General features: G+C 32.2%; 1 protein-coding gene across 9 annotated transcripts in view; it reads left to right on the plus strand.

Annotated features, from left to right (window-relative positions):
- Positions 1 to 21,241, plus strand: part of DNAH7 (dynein axonemal heavy chain 7) — a 271,696-nt gene that overhangs the window by 18,159 nt on the left and 232,296 nt on the right. For 6 of the 9 annotated variants that reach the window (XM_074215444.1, XM_074215439.1, XM_074215442.1 and 3 more), the window contains exons 5-10: positions 1,958 to 2,182; positions 3,719 to 3,865; positions 4,932 to 5,617; positions 7,504 to 7,690; positions 18,124 to 18,317; positions 19,483 to 19,681. In XM_074215444.1, the coding sequence (XP_074071545.1) occupies positions 1,958 to 2,182; positions 3,719 to 3,865; positions 4,932 to 5,617; positions 7,504 to 7,690; positions 18,124 to 18,317; positions 19,483 to 19,681 (1,638 nt within the window). Of the gene's footprint in view, positions 1 to 1,957; positions 2,183 to 3,718; positions 3,866 to 4,931; positions 5,618 to 7,503; positions 7,691 to 18,123; positions 18,318 to 19,482; positions 19,682 to 21,241 lie in introns of those variants that run through there. The other 3 variants (XM_074215446.1, XM_074215443.1, XM_074215447.1) reach the window with 3 other exon arrangements.

Below are 21,241 nucleotides of genomic sequence, written 5' to 3' on the forward strand. Positions count from 1 at the left end.
TGCTGTTAGACTCATCAAACCATCAGAGAGCTGGAAAATTCTACAGGTTCAGAATGATGAAACTAGGTCCACCTTTGATTTGGGCCTTTTGCCTTCTTCTTTGGGCTTCAGACTGTCCTGAGGGTGAATCTGAGCTACCATTCCACTCCCAGGACTGGAGCTACTACTTGCTTCTATACTTGTTTCTTGGTCAGATTACATCTATGGGCAGGGACTACAATGGAATGGCACCCCTAGATTCAGGTTTCCCCTCCTCAATATGCCCTTGATCTTTGACCTAGAACTATGCAATGAAGTGACAGAGCAGTTATTTGGTACTCTTCCTGGCCCAAATGAAAGTCTTTCTATCTCCCTTTCTATCTGCTTACCAAGATCAGAAAAATGACTCATTCATTTTCTTGGATTTCCTGAGCAGGACTCAATCTGTAGCATTTTCTAGATGAGTAGTTTTGGGAGAGAGGTTGGTTGTACTTATATATTTGACTCCATAGCAAGGTAACTTAAAACTACAACTTTGGATTTAACTTCTTTTGAGAATTATGGATTATAGTTTGGATGAGTGCTATGTAAATGACCTAAACTCCCAGTCATACACTATGATACTAGAAATACCTTTCTATAACAACTGAGTATTTTTGAAATGGTTTTCTAGATCTAATATATTTTGTTCATAAATTTCCAAAACAGCTTATCATTTTTAGAAAGTCTGATGAAAAACCATCTATTTTAATGGAAGATAAGTTATTAACAATCATATTTGCTGACTCTACTGGTTATTTAGATGGTTTTTTTTTCATTTTCAATTGATTGTAGTGTTGAAAGAAAGAATAGTTAGGTCCTGAAGTGATGGGAGTTTTTTGGTAAATTTAAGGACTCAGTAATATCTATTCTTTTTTTTTTATTTTTGCAAGGCAATGGGGTTAAGTGATTTGTCCAAGGTCACACAGTTAAGTAATAAGAATCTGAGGCTAGATTTGAACTAAAGTCCTCCTGACTCCAGAGTCAGTGTTCTATCCAGTGTGCCACCTAGCTGTCCCATCCACTTTAGATTTTGAGATATATATATATATATATATATATATATATATATATATTTATATACATATATATATATATATTAGTCTTACTAAATGAAATACATAATTCTTCTAGACAAATATCTTTTAAATGATCAGTTAGCTAGATGATACAGTGCACAGAATTCTGAACTTGAAGAATAACTTGGATTCAAGTTCTACCTCAGACACTTGGTAACTATGTGATCATAGGTGAGTGATTGGGCTTCTTTCAGCCTGTTTCCTTTTCTTTATAATGGGGATAACATAGTACCTGACTTCCTGGGGTTGTTGTGATGATCAAATGAGATTATGTATGGACAGCACTGTGCTCTTTGCTCCTCCTCTCCCTTTATTGTACAGTTGGGTAAAATGCTTTTTGAATCATTGTTTGGAGGATGGCTTGCTGGGTAAGAGAGGAAATCTATTTGTAAAAAATGTAAAATCCCTAAGGGTAGCAAATGTTTAATTTTTGTTTGGATCCCTAGCATTTAGCTCAAGAATTACCTAATAAGTACTTAATAAATGGTTATTGATTAATTGACTTGACTTTTGTTATGAAAGAAGAGTCAATGAAATAAGAAATTTTTTTAAAAAAAATGTTATATCTGTTGTGTAATTATAATGACGAAATTTATCCTCACAAAATAAGTTAAAAAACAGAACTCTATTTTGTTTGCAGAGTGAGCATTCTAGGCATGAAATATCGCATTGTATATTGATATTTTAGTTAGTTCTGTAGAATTTCTTTTTTTCTTCTTATTTATCATTATTTATCTTATCATCAAGAGATGATATTTATAATTTTGTTGATGATCAAGAGATGACCCTTGTAAGCCATTTTTCATTATACAGTTGAAATAGTTATCCTTTAAAATACAACTTGTAACTTTTCTCCCAAGGCTTATATACAGAAAGTGGAGACAACAGACATGATTGAATTGGGACAAAAATTAGTAGATGCCAAAAATTGCCTCGCTTTTCTGATAGAGTGTGCCAACTTCTCTCCAGCTGATATTCGACTAAATAATAATGTTTTTCAATGGTATGGAAGAATGGGAGAGATTTTTGATGAACACAGGAAAATAGTTAAAGAGAAAACAGAACAATACCAAGATGGACTTAAGGTTTGTCTTACAAATTAACAAAAATAATTTTTATTAAGATAATTTTTATAATGCAAACTTCAACATGAACTATAAGCTCTTAAAGGGCAATACCATATTTTTATTTCTTTGGTGTCAAGCTTCTATTTCCACACATATAGCACAGTCCAGTAAAGTATAGTATATATCATTGGTGGACTACTTGGCTTAATGAGTGAATAGAAAAGAAATGTACAAAATATAGTCAACTATCAATTCTTCAATTAATTTGGAATAAAATCTTAGTGCAGATTATCCCTAAAAGTATTGGAAATTGATTGATCATATTAATAAAATAGTGATTCATAGTATGGATTCACATTTCCATTTTCAACTATTATTGAAATTCTACATTTCATAATACACAAATTATTCTTTTATAAGTCATTAAAATTGCATTGTCTCTAGAGAACAGCATAAGAATAAATTGCATATTTACTTATATGATGTTTCTCTGAATCATAGACTTATAGAGCTATAATTTTTAACTAGTATAGAAAGTTCCATCTGGTATCATAAGTGATAGCACAGAATCAGCTTCTAAAATTAAGAAATTTTAGGAATTTCCCCCTCTAATTTTCCTTTTTTTACCTATGTGTCATTGCTACTAAGCAAATATACAAAGTTATGAAAAATAATAAAGTGAGTTTAACAAAAGTATCCAACAAATCCTCTTTTAATTACAAGATTTAATTGTGAAATATTTTATTTAAACCAGTAGGTAAATTTAAGAAAGGCAAGAATCATAACAAAAATAGAATTTATTTTTATATATAACACGAAATAAAATCTTGTTAATTTTTCCCAATTGAAGCACACACATTATGACAGATAGCAGTATGAATCATAGAAAATGTATTAGGAAATTCAATTTTATAAATTCAAATTGGTTTATTTAAAAAACAGAGCAAAAGGGAGTCTTGAAGAACTTTAGCAAATTAATTAAAATATTTTTATTATTTAGTCAATAAAAACACAATGTGGTTTTATAATATCCTGAAAAAATGACTTGCCTTCAGGAAACAAAACATGTCTATGGCTGCATATTAATTTTTCTTAGTAACTCCTTTTTATAGTTAATGTATATATAAACCTCACTCTAGCCCACTATATAATAATAATTCCCAGGGCGGCTAGGTGGCATAGTGGATAAAGCACCGGCTTTGGAGTCAGGAGTACCTGGGTTCAAATCTGGTCTCAGACACTTAATAATTACCTAGCTGTGTGGCCTTGGGCAAGCCACTTAACCCCATTTGCCTTGCAAAAACCTAAAATAATAATAATAATAATAATAATAATAATTCTGAGTGCAGTATAAATAAATGATATTTAATAGCTTTTTAACTGGAGCAATTTTTGACTGACTTTTGAAATTTTATTTGCTCTTTCTTAGGTTTTTACCCAGGTTTTTGAAAGGAAAATGTTTAGTTATACCTTACAAAGATCTTATTTGCATTGATTCATAGGTTTCTACTTCATTCAAATGGTAAAGTCTTTTTTTTTTAATTTTTAAACTAGTTACGATGTGAGCGATTTATTGAGGAACTCGAGAGTTATTCCAAACAAGTGGAAGAATTTTATTCGTTTGGAGATATTCAGGATATTAATCGATATCTCAAAAAAGCTCAAGCACTAAATGCAAAGTTGGATTTAGCAGCAGAAAAGGTATAATTTCTAAATTTGTTAAGGGTTAGAATTGGTATTAGAAAAGCAACTTTATTGTATGAATATTTTAATTTTGGATAATGAATTCAGGGAATTTGGGAGTTGGAAGGGACCTCGGATTTACCTTTTACAACCTATTTCTGAACAGAAATCTTCACAAGTACACATCGGATGTAGCCTTTGTAAACTTTCTTGGTGTGTGTGTGTGGGGGGGGGATGGTGGTATAGGGAAACCTTAACTTCTGCAACAGCCATTTCATTTTGGAAATGCTCAATTGTTATGAAGTTCTACTATAGTTAGAATTAACTTCATTTTTTTTCTTTCTAATTTCTATTCTTTGCTCCTTGTTCTGCCCTCTAGTACTGAATGGAGCAAGTCTAATCTCTCCCCTTTGACACTGTTTCAAATACCTAAACACATCCATCATTTTCCCTTAGTCTTTTCTTCATACTAACCAATCCCATTTCCTTCATTTGGTCTTAATGACATGAACTAGAAGATGTTTTTCAATCCTGCTTATTCTCCACTAGTAATGCTCTAGTCTTTCCTAAAAACAGAGCATCCATATCTGTATAGATCTGGCCCAATTAGGGCAAAGTACAGGACTATTGCCTTCTTTCTTATTCTTAGAAATTATGCTTCCCAATGTAATATGAGATTTTTATTAGATTTCCTGGATGCCACATTATTATATATTCTTAACTTATATTGAGCTTGCTGCCCACTAAAATGCCAGATTTTTTGGGATGAACTCCTGTATAGATTCCCATCCCATCTTTTTACTTGTTAACTTTTAATTCAGATGTAAAATTTAGTATTTATCCTTCTTAAATTTTGCATATTAATTAGATTCCATCTACTATTACTACTAGCATCAGTCTGCTTTTTAAAAAATTTTAGCTTAATTTATTTTATAGCCCATAGTAAATTTTTTTTTGTATTAACATTCTTAGAAAAGAGCTCAAGATTGTATGTTTATAAGTCTGATCTTGGAAATTATTTGTTAGAAGAATTAGTACATGATGATTTAATTTTTTAGAAAATATTTCATGTTTGTCATTTCAGATTGTGCAGTTTAATGCCGAAGAAGAGGCATTTGGTTGGCCACCATCTATATATCCACAGCGTAAAAAAATCCAAGATACTTTGAACCCTTATTTTCGTCTCTATGATATGGCTGTAGAATTTAGCTCCAAACTTAAAAATTGGACAGAAGGACCATATTCCAAGGTGAATCCTGATCAAGTAGAAGGAGATGTAGGGAACTACTATAGAGCACTATATAAATTAGAAAAAGGCTTCTATGATTCTCCAAATGCATTAGGAATTACCAAAAAGGTAAAAGCAAAAGTTGAAGAATTCAAGGAGCACATTCCTCTTATTCAGGTGATTTGCAATCCTGGTTTGCGGAGCCGACATTGGGAAGCCATGTCCAATATTATTGGTTATACCCTTAAGCCAACTGAAGACTCAACTGTCTCTTCATTTCTAGACATGAATCTTGAACCATACTTGGACAGATTTGAAAGTATTAGTGAATCAGCTAGCAAAGAATTTTCACTTGAAAAGGCCATGGAGAAGATGATTGGTGAATGGGATGCAATGGAATTTGTCATCCTGCCCTACAGAGAAAGTGGGACATTTATTTTGTCAGCAGTGGATGAAATTCAAATGTTGTTGGATGACCATATCGTTAAATCACAAACTATGCGAGGATCTCCTTTCATTAAGCCTTATGAAAAAGAAATGAGGTAAATTGATGTTTCTATATCTTCATGCAGCCTTCACATCTTTAATACTTCAATTAGGTTTATATTTTTTAATGTTTTTAATATTGTGAATTGAATGACTAATAGTTCTAAAACAGAAGAATAGATAAAACCCACTCAGCCTGACTTTTAGAGATTATCATTTCTGTGCACCATTACACAAAGAGAGAATTGTTTTATAACCCATATATCAAATAACACATCCTAAAGGAAGAATGCAATCAGTTTAGTTATGTACTTGGCAATTCTGCCATCTACACAGATAGTTCATTTCTGCTGAAGAAGGAACTTTTGTTGTTCAATGTGAAGTGGAGGTAATTACATAATTCATGCCATTTTTTGTTGTTCAGTTTCAGTTGTGTCTAATTCTTTGTGACCCCATTTGGGGTTTTATTGACAAATATTCTAGAATAGTTTGCCACTTTTCCACTCCAGCTCATTTTACAAATGAGGAAACTGAGGCAAACAGGGTTAATTGATTTGCCTTGGGTCACACAGCTAGTAAGTATCTGAGGTCAGATTTGAATGTGGAAAGATGAATGCTCCTGACTTCAGTACTGGTTCTTTATCCACTATGTCACCAAGTTACCCAGAGGTTGGATTAGGTAAACACCAGTGATTATTTCCTTCTCTAACTCTTGTTTTCCTAACAAGGGAAGAGAGGAAGATGAGTACCTCATTAAAATGCATTCTAAAATGTGGAAAATATTTGGGGGAATTTAAAAAATGCATTCATGGAAATTATAGCAATGTCTTAGAATTATTTTCTTGATTTTAATGTTTTAAATATATATATATATATTATATCATAATTAAAATGGAATGTGAATCATGGAAGTATTCATGTGAAATAATATTATTTATTTGTAAATCCTATTGATATTAACAGATTGATCTGCTTCTTATAGTTTAAGATGTCACAAATTTCTTGCTGAATTATTACCTTGAAATGTGACATTATGATACAATGGCTTGTGATATTTGTTTTCTGAAAACTGAGAAATGCAATTGTGAATCTATTATGTTTTAAATATACTCATTTCGTCTTACTATTTAAAATATCCAGATGAGATCATGTGAAATTTCCTTCAATCACAAATTTCCTCTTGGGAATTGAGATTTGTTAGTTTAGAGATTAAGCTTTTCTTGTCTAATTGACATCAAATTAAATAGTAAAGTATTTGAAGATCAAATATAGTTATCACTCCTCAATAATTATATAATTTTCCTAGAAAAAATTAGTATGTACTTTTCTAGCAATAATTACTAGCTACAGAATTGGAAACTTTTCATTTTTATGTTATGAATAATATCTAAAATCCTATATACTGTATGACCCCAGGCAAATCATTTATCCTAAACTGGAAAATAAGATTAGGAAATAAATGTCCTCCCTATTACACAGTTCTGTAATGAGGGGTGAAAAACCATAGAGCACTCAGATATAAATCTAAGCAACAAATATAACAAATCTATATATGCATGCTCAGGTGAGACTTTTTAAAAGGTTTTGTGGAAAGTAAAATTTCTTCAAATGTATATACAACCCTGGGGATCAGAAACCACCACATAAAGAAATGGTAATTGGGCTCTTTGATGTTTTATCATCTTTTTTTTGTTTTGGGTTTTTTTTTTTAGTTTTTTTGTAAGGCAAATGGGGTTAAGTGGCTTGCCCAAGGCCACACAGCTAGGTAATTAGTAAGTGTCTGAGACCGGATTTGAACCCAGGTACTTCTGACTCCAAGGCTGGTGCTTTATCCACTATGCCACCTAGCTGCCCCTGATATTTTATCATCTTAAAAGAATAGGTTAAAATTTTTGTTCTTTCTTTAGAAAGTTATTAAGAACTATGACTTTATGATTCACAGAGAATGGGAAGGTAAACTATTGCTGCTTCAGGAAATTCTGGATGAATGGCTAAAGGTTCAGGCAACTTGGCTATATTTGGAGCCAATTTTTAGTTCTCCTGACATTATGGCTCAAATGCCTGAGGAAGGCAGGAGATTTACTACAGTGGACAAGACATGGAGAGAACTGATGAAAGTTGTTATGCAAGTAAGGAAATTATCTGAATAATAAATGTGACTGTTCTATTAAAGTGGCAAATTTTGTTTTGTAATAGAAGCCAGGAAACTATGATCTTATTCTCACTTGTTTTAACCATAAATCCAGGATCTCTAATTAAGAAGCAATAATTTAAAAAAAACTGATAATAACAAAATAATCCAAATATGTTGCTATATCTACTTACTTGGAGCCCAAATTTAGAGGACATTAGTAAATACTGCTAGTACATAGTTAGTTCATGTGATTTTTGTTGATCAGTTGTTTCAGTTTTGTCTGACTCTTCAGGACTCTATTTGGGTTTTTCTTAGCAAATACACTAGAATGGTTTCCCATTTCCTTCTCTAGGTCACTTTGCAGATAAGGAAATTGAGGCAAATAGGATTGAGTGTCTGAGGTCAGATTTGAACTCAGGAACATGAGTCTTCCTCCAGTTCATGACATACATTGGTAGGAAAAAATATAAGCAAAGTGTTCTTAGATACCTTGCCATTAAAATATTTTAAGCATGTATTTGGACTCACAGAATCTACAAGGCCACAATATGCTCTAAGCGAAAATGCAGTGTTGTATTGGAGCAACCAAAGAAGTTTACACTCTCTCAGATACATTCTTTGTGTCCAAAGCAAGGCAGGTAATAGTTCTTTTCTTCATTAGAAGAGAATCTATGATCAGATAATGTTCAGTTTATCACCACATTTTGGAAATACATGGAGAAGTTGTGGTGCATCCAGAAGATAGATAGGATAATGTTAATCTTCTCTAGAAGATTTTTCAGAAGAGAAGACTCAGGAGGGACAGGACAGTGATTCTCAAATATTTTGAGGGTTCTTGGGAAAAAGGAACCAAATGTGTTCTATTGGACTCCAGAGGGAGGACAATGAGCCGGAGTTGCCAGGAGGGAGACTTTCAGATGATAAAAAGAAAAAGATCTTAAACAATGTAAAAGTAAAATAGGTTATCTAGGGAGGCACTGGAAGCTGCCTCAGTGATGATGGTCTTCAAACAGAGAGTAGAGAACTATTTCTCAACATCCTTGTTGAGGTTTAGGACTCTGGGGTTCTTTGACTTGGAAAGTCTGTGCACTGACAGATAAAATACTCTAATACTTAAAGAATAACATTATGATAAAGAGAAAGAAGGCTTGAGAGAGAAAATGGACAAATAGATACAATAAAACATGGGAAGAGAGGAGAGGAGAGGAGAAAAGAGAGGAAGGAGGAAGGAGGGGGGAGGGAAAGAGAGATAGCCAGCTAGCTGTCCATGAGGCCACATTGACTTTAAAGTTGTGGTATTTAATAATTGAAAAATTTTTCCATAGGTTTGAAAATCAGATTCAGTACCATGAGACAATAGATATACTTGTCTTTTTTCCCCTCAGATGTCTTGGCCATATCTTTATTATTTAAACTTAAATCATAACCTCAGTAAGTCTATATTGTTGTCAGAGATAGGAATTGATGGAAATCTGTCCAGAAAAAAGATATATTTTATCTGTGTAATAAGTGTGTTCTTTAAAAAACTATTAGAACTAAATAATTAAGGCATATTTATTTTTTTGTTTATTTTTAGATTTTTCAAAGCAATGGGGTTAAGTGGCTTGCCCAAAGCCAATTTATTAAGTGTCTAAGGCCAGATTTGAACTCAGGTACTACTGACTCCAAGGCCAGTGCTCTATCCACTGTGTCACCTAGCCACCCCTATTAAAGCATATTTAAATACAATATAGGATATCCCTGTGAAAGACATAAAATGGAATCTCATTTTATAATGGAAATATTCTCTTTCTACTTTATCTCATCTGTATTTGTTGTCTTAGGAGACACTTTTAAAGGCATAAAATAATAAACACAATGAATTTATTCTTTAAAAAATGAAGAAACAGTTTTTTAGAGAGTAGTCAGTTTCATAGCACCAGTGTTAAATGGTCAAGTTAAGATAACAATAGGATGTTAAGTGCATCCTAAGTGCTGGGCACTATCCTAGGGACTGGGGATATCAAGAAAAACAAAAACATTTCTCCCATCCCTACTCCCAATCTAATGGGGCAAATAACATGTAAACAATATGTACAATAAAGATATATATATATATGTATATATATATATATATATATATATATATATATATATATATATATATATATATATATATATATATATACAGGATAAATGGGAGATGATCTTGTTTAGTCATTCCTTTACACCCTATGCTTCCTGACCCCATAGAGAGTTTTCTTGGTAGAGAAACTAGAATGATTTGCCATTTCCTTCTCCAGTTTATTTTACAGAAATCTAAGGCAAACAGGGTGAAGTGACTTGACCATGACCATACAGCTAGTAAGTGTCTGAGGCCAGATTTAAACTGAGGTTGTCCTGCCTCCCTGGCATTCTATCCACTGTGTGATCTAGCTAATGAGAGATAATTTTAGAGTGAAAGTAATCAGATGACATAGAACAGGTTTTATTACTTTGTGGAGAGATTTGTTTTTGTTACAGAATTTAGAGATGGAAGCACCTTTCCCTCTGTATATTACTTGAGAAGCCTTTAACCTTTGCTTGAAGACCTACATTGCATTTGAGAATAAACTCACTGCCTCTTAAGACTGCCCAGATCATTTCCCCATTTACACCAGTCATTTGGTACTATTCTCTTTTCATTCTCCTTTTTCCCTAAATTTTATATTTATGCAATTTATTTTTAACCCAGATATCTTACTATACATTTATGTTAATTATAGATTTAAAATAGTCCTCTTTTTATTATCTTTATTTCTTTTCACTAGACTCAGTTGTTGAGGTTCATTTTACTGTGGTCATCCCCAAATCTTTATAGATCCCAATTCCATCATTAAACATAGTATTCCCCTTACTATTATGTAATTAATAAATTTTCTAGCTATCTCTACCTCCATCTGAACCAAGATAAATTATACGTTTCTCCATTTTTGTTCATAAAAATAAGAATCTAATGAAGTACTATGTCAAATATCTTAATGATTGTTTTCCAGGTATATACTCTGTTGAATTTACCTTATCAGTAAACTCTGATATATACATATTTGATATATATGTGTTTATCTATATATTTATATACATATGTATATATAATATACATATGTGTATATTATATATAGTATGTAAAGTATATAAATATTTTAAATAAAAAATATAAAACCAGCAGGTGGCATAATCTATCAGGTTTTACAAGTTTAAGAACTCACTCTTCACAGGATTCCATCTCCTACAACCTCTGAAATATCTGTTTGTTCCCTTTTCCCCCAACCCCTCCCTTAACCAGCTGGTTGTTGACTCTCTCTTAGCTAACTTTAAAACAGTAACAAGGAAAGGAGTATATTTGGCTTGTGGTTTCTTGACTCTGAGAAAAACATCTTGCTTTAACCTAACTTGCTATGGTCACTGAAGTCTGTTTACTTATGACTCCTGTTTGGCCTAAGGTAAAGGCTCCCCAGTTATCTAAATAATGTCCTTGGTTGTTGTTAATAAAATCAAAAGATTTTTACCTAGACAGCTCATCCCCTGCCCAGAGAAGACAAAAAACAAAGTATCTTGGAGTGAAGTTTTAAAACTCTTTACTAGTTTAAAACTCTGTCTCTATGTACAAAGCTATTCACTGGCTCATTCCATTGAAGCTTTGATGTTCACAATTCCAAATAAATAAAAGCTACAATGAAATTAAGACCAGTAACAGTTTCATAGCAAGGATAAGTTAACTGTTAAAACATTCAAAAAGGTTTTTGGAGATATCGAGGAGTAACCACAGCTCAACCTTAACTTCTACTCATTTAAATTTTGAAGAGGTATTCTTTAGCCATAGAGTCAAATTTTAGGGCCCAGTTTATAGATTCATGTTCTCTTTGCCAAAGCAAACAAAAATGCAGCGGATCACTCCATCATCAGCCCTCTCTCATTTATCTTCATTGGCTACTTCCACACTGACTACAAATAGGTCCATTTCTATCCCATTCTCAAAACCTTTATTTGATTAATTTATCCCCATTGCCTTTGCCCTCTGTCCTCTCTTTTGTGGCTAAATTCTTTGTAAAGGCTTTCTACAAGTGTCTCCATTTCTTTTCTTCTCACTTTTTTTTTTTAACTCATTGCAGTCTTGTTTCTGTCCTCATCATTCAATGATACTGCTCTCTCCAAAGTTGTTAGTCCTCTAATTGTCAAATCTAAATGACTTTTTCTCAATCTTTATTCTTGACCTCTATTCTGTGTAGCATTTGATTCAATTGATAACCCTTTTCTCCTTGATACTCTTCTCTCTAGGTTTTCTTCATGTATCTGACCAGCCCTTCTTCTGTCTCCTTTGGTGGGCCTTTATCATACACATCATACCTACTAATAATAGGAGTCTCTCAAGACTGTTCTGGGCTCTCTTCTCTTCTCCCTACATAATATTTCAATCAGTGATTGTGATTCAGCTCCTATAGTTTCAATTATCATCTCTTTTGAAGTTGACTTTTCAGATCTAATTGTTCATCGCTAACCTCTCTTCCAACTTTCAATCTTAATCTCCAAATGCCTTTTATACATCTAAAACAGGATGTCCTGTAGACATCTTTTAAAATTTCATTTCCCCAAATTAAAAATTTTGGGGGGGGGTTTGCAAGGCAATGGGGTTAAGTGATTTGCTCAAGAACACACAGCTAGGTAATTATTAAGTGTCTAAGGTCAAATTTGAACTCAGGTCCTCCTGACGCCAGAGCCAGTGCTCTATCCACTGTGCCACCTAGCTACCCTGCCAAATTGCAATTTGAAACAATATTTTTTAACATTTTAGAAAAGTTTTGAGTCCCAAATTCTATTGCTACCTCTTCTGCCCCCTCCACGAGAAGATAAACAAACTGATATAGGTTATACATTGTGCAATCATGTAAAACATTTCCATGTTAGTTGTTTGCACAAAAAGACTCAAACAAAAAAAGGAAAGAAAAAAGGAGAGATAAAGAAAAGAAAAAGGAAAGAAAGAAAGAGAATAAAATAGCATGATTCAGTCTGTATTCAGAATGGAGGTGTATGCTTCAACATGACCTCTTTGGTATTGTCTTAGATCATTATATTGATGAAAATAACTAAGTCATTCACAGTTCTTCATTGTTCAGTATTGCTGTTAAGGTGCACAGCATTCTCCTGCTTCTGTTCACTTCACTTTGTATCATTTCATTTAAATCTTTCTAAGTTTTTCTGTAATCATCCTTATCATTTCTGTACATAGGGAATTTTTATGCTTTTTTTTGGCAAGGCAGTAGAAGTGGCTTGCCCAAGGTCATACAGCTAATTAATTAAGAGTCTGACATCGAATTTGAACTCAGGTCTTCCTGACTCCAGGGCCAGTGCTCAGCTGCCCCTGCTTATCATTTCTTACAATAAAATATTATTCCATCACAGTCACACATCAGCTTGTTCAGCCATTCCCCAATTACCCATCCCTTTAGTTTCCAATTCTTAGTCACCACAAAAAGAGCTGCTATAAACACTTTTGTATAAATAGGTCAAAAAATCTTTTTTTAAATATAGACTTAGCAATGGTATTGCTAGATGAAAGGGTATGCATGAACAGCTTCATAGCTCTTTGGGCATAATTCCAAGTTCCTCTCCAGAATGGGTGGATCAGTTCTCAACTCCACCAACAGAACATTCATTGGTGTCCCACTTTTCCCACAACCCCTCCAAAATTTATGATTTTCCCTTTTTTGTCATAACAGTAATCTGATATCTGTGGGTTGATACCTAAGTGGGGTTTTTTTGCATTTCTTTTGTCTATAACAACTACTTAGAGCATTTTTTTCATATGACTATAGCTTTGATTTGTCTGAAAAGTACCTATTTCTATCCTTTGACTATCAATTGGGGAAAGGACTTGTATTCTTTTTCTTTAGGGTTTTTTTGGCAAGCCAATGGGGTTAAGTGGCTTGCCCAAGGCCACTCAGCTAGGTAATTAAGTGTCCGAGGCCAAATTTGAACTCAGGTACTCCTGACTCTAGGTCCAGTGTTCTATCCACTGTGCCACCTAGCCGCCCCTGGACTTGTATTCTTATAAAGTTGACTCAAGTTCTCTATATATTTTAGAATGAGGCCTTTAGCAGAGATATTTGTTCAAAAGTATTTTCCCCCAGTTTTCTGCTTTACTTTTTACTTTTGTGCAAAATATTTTAATTTTATATAATCAAATTTATCTATTTTGCATTTTGTGATGCTCTCTATATGTTGCTTGGTACTTAATTCTTCCTTTATCCATAGATCTAATAGCTAAATTATTCCATGCTCTACTAATTATACACTTCATATTTCAGTAGTCCTGTAGACATTTTAAATTTAACTTGTACAAACTGAACTCATTATTGTCCCCCCCAAGTCCTTCCTTCTTCCTAACTTCCCTTCTGTACTGTTGAGGGTACCACCATCCTTCTCCCCTCACAGTTTCACAACCTAGGTGTCATCCTGGATTGACACCTACTGGTTCAGTAACTTTGGGTAAGTTACTTAACCCCCAGATATAACTACGTCTCTTCACCTTCTCCATTGGGAAAGGGCATTTCCTATACTAATGAAATGATTGGTCTGGATCAAATATTCAATGTCAATGCAAGTCTTAATGTTAATGTATAAACAGATATACATAGGCAACAAAATTTGTATAAGTGAGAACATCTATAACTATTGTTGCTGTTTGTTGATGTCCTTCATTCTCAAAGATGACCAATAACATCACAAGGATGATGTCTTAATTTGAGTGAATTGGATTTGTTAGCTATATAATTCATGTATAACACTAGTACATAAGCAAATAAACATGGATAATTAAGATAAAAAAGAAAACAAGAAATAACGATACATATTTATATGAATATATTCCAGCATCTGCAATTATATCCCAAGCAGATTATATACAAATACAAGCAAAACATTTAAAGGTAGCTTTGCCTCAGTTTTTGCTTTATTAGAGCCCTTATTCACAAACTATGATGTTTGTTTTTTTTGAATATCTTAAGATACTTAAGAAAAGGCAAACAATATTCATTATATAAACTTCTTAGTTATTTTATCTGCATACATAATTTTCCTTTGAGAGGAACCATCCAGTAAAAGTCTCTGATTGGACTGATATTGAACTTTGATAACCACTATTATTTTCCTTTGGCTCCATAGACAAATTTATACATACTATTGACTGATTTAATCTAAAATAAGCATGTAATAATATTTCTCTCTCTCTCTCTCTCTCTCTCTCTATATATATATATATATATAGATATATAGATATAGGTATATAATGTCATAATAATGGTAAAAATCAATAAGTCATAGACAATCCAAATAAATTCTTCTTAGGAATAGGCTAAATCTAATCGTATGACTTGAGCTTGCAATACATATTTAGTGAATGAAATTCATAGTATCATGGCAGAATATTTGAACTATGAGAGTTTGAGGGAAACAGTTACTGTCAACACCCCTGATAATGGCATTATCCTCTTTCCTACTCTAAGCCTGCCCATAGGCAGCATTTAAACCAGGTGGCATCCAGAATTCTGAGCTATACCAAAGCTGTTGACTTGAGTGTGTTGATAATGAAGGAGGGAGAACAAGAAACACTGGTGAGACCTCAGGAGGGCCTATCAGTACAGCCCTAGGGATCTGGTTATCCAAGTAGTTTTTCTCATGCGTTTGTGTCCCTTTGACTTTGTCGGTAAACTTGGGAGGGTCTTTTACACTGAATATTGTTGCAAGTTCTTTGAAGTGTAGGCACATTTATCACAAGGTTAGTACTTCCATGCCCTCAGGAAAATACTATGAGCTCTTCCTTTTTCACATGTGCGTATCTATGTCAATGGTCTTAGAAGTCTGTTACTCAAAATGATTTGGGGCTTTTGGAAACATAGTAATGTTATTTTAATCTACTTCCAATTATCTTATTTTTTATGGAGGAAATTTGAAGGATTGGTTTTATATTAGGGAGGAAGATAAATAAAACACTGGATTTAGAATTAGGAAAGCCTAAATTTGATTACAGCCTTAGTCTATGTGACCCTTTGTTTCCTGTCTATAAAATGAGGATAATAATAGTACTTATTTCCTAGGGTGATTGTGAAAAATAAAAAAAAAATTTACCATATGCATGTGTGTATATAAATATATATATGTATGTGTGTATATGTATGTAAACAATGTTTATCAATCTTAAATTACTATGTAAATGCTAATTATTATTATTATGTTATTATTATTGAGGTATGAAATATTGACTGCACAGTACAGTTGTTAAACGATGACTGTTTTCTTCCACAGGTTGAAAATGTTATAAATTTGTTAAAGAAGCTTTTTAAACTTATAAACTATGAAAGTTGACTTTAAAAAATAAAAGCATGATTTTCCAGGAGATGGCACTCTAAGAATAGTTTTCAAGAGTTCAGATGTGAGATTAAAAGAGTACACCATCCCAAAGAATGCATCCATTTAAATAATAACTTGAGATATTATATTGGATTTTATTTGGGTTCTTTTTTTTAATATATCTTTTTAGCATTAAACTAACAGGAAGTGTAAATAAAATCCTTTTCTTAAAAAATGATTACCTTCCAAAATAAATAGAGCTACTCATGTTATACATTTTATTTAGAAATATTTTAGGAAACATTTTAATGAAAATGATAATTTTTATTTAACAAATTCTCAAGGTATGCTATTAGATAATTTAAAAAAGTTCCTTGTGGGCATGCACAAAGCATAGTGACTCATATTTTAGAGAGGAGCTTATCAGAGAAGATAATTCATATATATAAGCATCAAATAGTTGAGGTAATTATTTTGATTTAGTTAAAACAACTCATCATTCTTATATATGTCACATAAAAATCTAAACAGCAAATTAGTTGTTTAATATTGGTATTTGTCATTCAGTCCTCAATCATAGCAAGATATATTTTATCTAGATTTGTAATATAATTTTCATGAAAACCATCAAGGAATTATCTTGATATTGTACTTAGATGATCATATATGCTCATATGAGCCTTTTTTTTTATCAATTATTAGTTGAATTGCTATTGAAATTTCTTATGTCTGCTTTGCCACCTCAAAATACACCTAGAAAAGGGATCTCTTCACTTTGCCAGCAAAATATTGAGTTTTTGATTCACAAGGTCCATTGAGCCCTTAGCATTTCCTGGTAGAACATGCTAAGAAGGAAAACTAAAAAAACTACTTTTACTTGAAATGGATATGCTCCATTTCAATATACAGTTCAAAAAATTGTCATGAGATCAGTTGTTAGAATATTTATATTTGGACAAAAAATAGTGATAACTTTGTGGAATATGAATACTTCATATTACACATATTTGTTATTCTTGGCACAAATCTCAGCACATTAAAAAAAACAGTTTATCTGCTTGAGTGAGTTTGAATTACTTGAAAGAAAACAGTGGACAAAAAAGTTCTGCTTTAATGCTACTTCCAAGGAGCCCTTTTGTATAAAGTAAGAAAAAAGTCATTTTAATCTTTTAGGAAACAAATTAAATGTAATTTAAATCAACAAGCAAATATTAAGTACTTACAATGTTCTTCTGGCATTGGTGATTGGAAGAGAAAGACAAAATAGTCCTTCTCTGGAAGATAGATGCGGGAGGAAGATGGTGAATAACATTCTACTATTGAAGGAAGAAAATAAAATGAAATTAAGGAGTATACAAGAAAGAAACCCATGTGATACCAAATTCTGCTTAGTTGGACAGAGTGCTTTAGCTTTTGTGATATATAATATAATAATATATTATATAACAATATATCATATAATATAATAATATATAATACATATTTTGTGATATATAATAAATATATAATAAATGGCCTTCTTTAAAGGACACTATGAAACTTAAGAACTCTTTGATATTAATTTGCAAGGATCATAAAACATTTTTAATGATGACATCTCAATTAAGATTGTAAAAGTAGATCTAATTTCTGTTATATGCAACATCAATATTATTATATTTTCCTTTTTGTCACCATACCTGAATGCTTATTGACTTTTGTTATAATTTTTTCCAAATATAGTTTATCCACATTATTTTTTTAAATTTCCTTATGAGATAGCAGGGTATGGATCTTAATCCATTTTTCCTTATTGTTATTATTAGTTTTTCAAATTCATTAATTTCTTTAAAACAAGGAATATTTAGACATCCATGCTGAAGTTCAAGTATAAAGATTTCTTTTGTCTGGTTTAATCAAAGAGTTTAGCCATATTGAGTAAAGTCATTTCTGTGTATTATGTTATAAATTGACTTCTAAAAGCCTCTGGCTTTGTCAGTAGTACAAAATGGAAAACTAGTTTAAAAATTTTCTTTTTTCCTTACCATTTTTTTTTTGCATTTGATGATTGAACTTTAAATTTAGGACAAGCAAGTTCTAAAAGTGACCACCATAGATAAAATGCTACCAAAGTTGAAAAAAAGCAATGAATTTTTGGAGCTTATACTTAAAGGACTTAATGAATATTTGGAAAAGAAGCGTTTATTCTTCCCAAGATTCTTTTTCTTATCCAACGATGAACTTCTTGAGATTCTGTCAGAGACAAAGGATCCTACTCGGTAAGTAGTTTTCTTGAAGTGCACATGATGACTGATATTCAAGCTAATAAATTAATTTGGCTTTAAAGTACACAATAAAAAATATAATCTCTTATCTTATCATTCCTTATGATGTTAAACTTTAAAAAAAATTTAATGGAAATAACATGGATTATTTATTTTTTATGATGTCATTAACCTTGCTTAAAAAAATATATTACTGGTGCAGCTAGGTGGCACAGTGGATAGAGCACCGACCCTGGAGTCAAGAGGACCTGAGTTCAAATGTGACCTCAGACATTTAATAATTGCCTAGCTGTGTGGCCTTGGGCAAGCCACTTAACCCTATTTGCCTTGCAAAAACCCATATATCTATATCTATCTATCTATCTATCTATCTATCTATATATATATATATATATATATATGTTTCTTCTGGAATTTCTAATTTGGTCATATATTTTCACATGGACTTATGAAATGTATCTTGTGTCCCAAACTTTGAAGGAGGAATAAAAACAACTAAGACTAAAATAACAAATTTCCAGCTGAAATTTATATTTTGCTTGCCTGATTTTATAGATTTATATGTTTGTGCATCCATCTAAAATACGTTTTGTTGTATATGCAATCTCTTCAATGTTGGTGCTCCCTCCAGAACACCTCTATCTTAAGTCCATCCATATTTTCTTGACCAAAGGGGAGTGTTGTTATGTCTGTTCTAAGTCCCCCAAGGGAATTTAAATATCTAAAAGATGTATTCACTTCACTCTTAGTTGTATATCAAAATAAGAGACATTAGATCATGTCTCCATTACAGCAAGCAAATAGTAATATATGCTCTTCCTTCCACAGGGACAGTTGACCCATCTATAATACAGTGTGAGGTCTATTAATGATTTGTAGTTTATGATCAAGGCCATACCATTTTATTTGTGGCATCTTTTTTTTTTAGGTTTTTGCAAGGCAAATGGGCTTAAGTGGCTTGCCCAAGGCCACACAGCTAGGTAATTATTAAGTGTCTGAGGCTGGATTTGAACTCAGGTACTCCTGACTCCAGGGCTGGTGCTCTATCTACTATGCCACCTAGCCACCCTGTGGCATCTTTTTCTATGAAAGACATTAATTTTGTTTGTGACTAAAGACCCACTTGAATTTGAGCCATTTCTTTCTTTCTTTCCTACAGGGTACAACCTCACTTGAAAAAATGTTTTGAAGGAATTGCCAAGGTCGAATTCACTGATAATTTAGACATAACTCACATGAAGAGTAGTGAAGGAGAAGTTGTAGAACTTGTAGATACAATTTCAACAGCCAAAGCTAGAGGTCAAGTGGAAAAGTGGTTGGTTGAATTAGAGAAAGCTATGCTAAAATCTATTCATAAGGTAAAATTTCCTGGTTCTTTCTTGACCTGCTATAATAAAGCAATATATGACATTAATATTATTAGTTAGTTAATACTAAACTACATAATTCTGTTATTAAATGTTTGGAAGATATTTTGCCAATTAGAGATAAAGAAAATTCAAAATGCCATAAAGAATGAAAAACTTTTTCAAACATCAGAAAACTATGTATGTATGTATATATGCATGTATGTATGTGTGTACATTTGAAAAATGGAGAGGCAGAGACAGAGAATAAATAGAATAATTTAAAATTGCTATTTACATTTTGGATTTACTTTACTTTGGAGCTCAATATTTGAATATGAGTTTTAAGCATCTTCAGTCTGGGTGAAAATAATTAGCTTTTTAATCCAAGTCTCTCCACCAGACTAAAGGTGTACTGGGTCTGTTAATCTATCCTCCTTCTTTTAAAAGAAATTATAAGCTGCCAGGTGTTCCTATAGAAATTTTAACAATTTTCCAGTCAGAGTGTCCTATTTGTAGAGTCTACAGTAGCTATTTCAAAGTAGATGAATTTAAAAGTGATGAATAGAGATTATTTACAATTATTTCTTTTTTCTCATTTCTCATTTCTTTTTAATATTTGCATATATATTATTGTATTATATTGTATTGTAATATATTATATTATATTATATTATATTAATTATATTATATATAGGGGATGTTGTGAAATATTCTTACTCTACTATGACAAATCAAAGGTGTTTCTATTATATTTGTATGGACACTCTCTCTACTGACTTAGATTACAACCTTTCAAGAATTGCCATGGTTGAAAAACTTTTTGATGTCTTGTCTCTGCACACATATGTATATCTAAGCTGATAGATATAAAATGTCTTCTGGGTCTTCACATATAGATTTCCAAACTTCTTGTGACCTAGCCTTCTGGAAACCAAGGTCACCTCCATGCTATGATGAGGTCTTGGAGAAGGATTTTAGAGGAGGCAACAAAATAGACATAAGGAGAAATAAGCAAAGAACTCTAATGTGAAACATGAAAAATAGAATGTTTCTGTGTGAGTAGGTTATGTGCATAGGTGCTTCATTGTATTTCTCATTATCTAAAGATAATTACAAATGAATTGATATTTAATTATTAAAGCATAGTTAATACTTTTGAATTCTCTGTAGCAATAAATGTATTTCAATTCCTCTATAATAAGGGATACTAACTAGAAAGTTAAATAATTGAAATAACAATGCTAGATTTCAAAAGCTAATTAATAGAATCCAGTATACTCAGATGGAATCAGATTCTGATATGTGAAAATTCTGAGAGCATAGAATTCTTGTTGAGACTTCCTTTTGACTTTTACTAGCACTCCCAATAGCTTCCTTCTAGAACATTCCAATTTTTCTCTATTTTTGCCATGTCTTTATTGAACCATTTCCCCCATTCAACTTGTCATCACTTGATCAAGTTCTGCCCCATTTGCCCTTTCTAACATCTTATTGTTTCTGCTTAACCTTCTACCATCTGTCCCCCATGACATTTCACATACCCTAGAAATACAAAATAGTAGAAGGAGT

Source organism: Macrotis lagotis, chromosome 1, assembly GCF_037893015.1.
Source record: "Macrotis lagotis isolate mMagLag1 chromosome 1, bilby.v1.9.chrom.fasta, whole genome shotgun sequence".
Taxonomy (NCBI): Eukaryota; Metazoa; Chordata; class Mammalia; order Peramelemorphia; family Peramelidae; genus Macrotis; species Macrotis lagotis.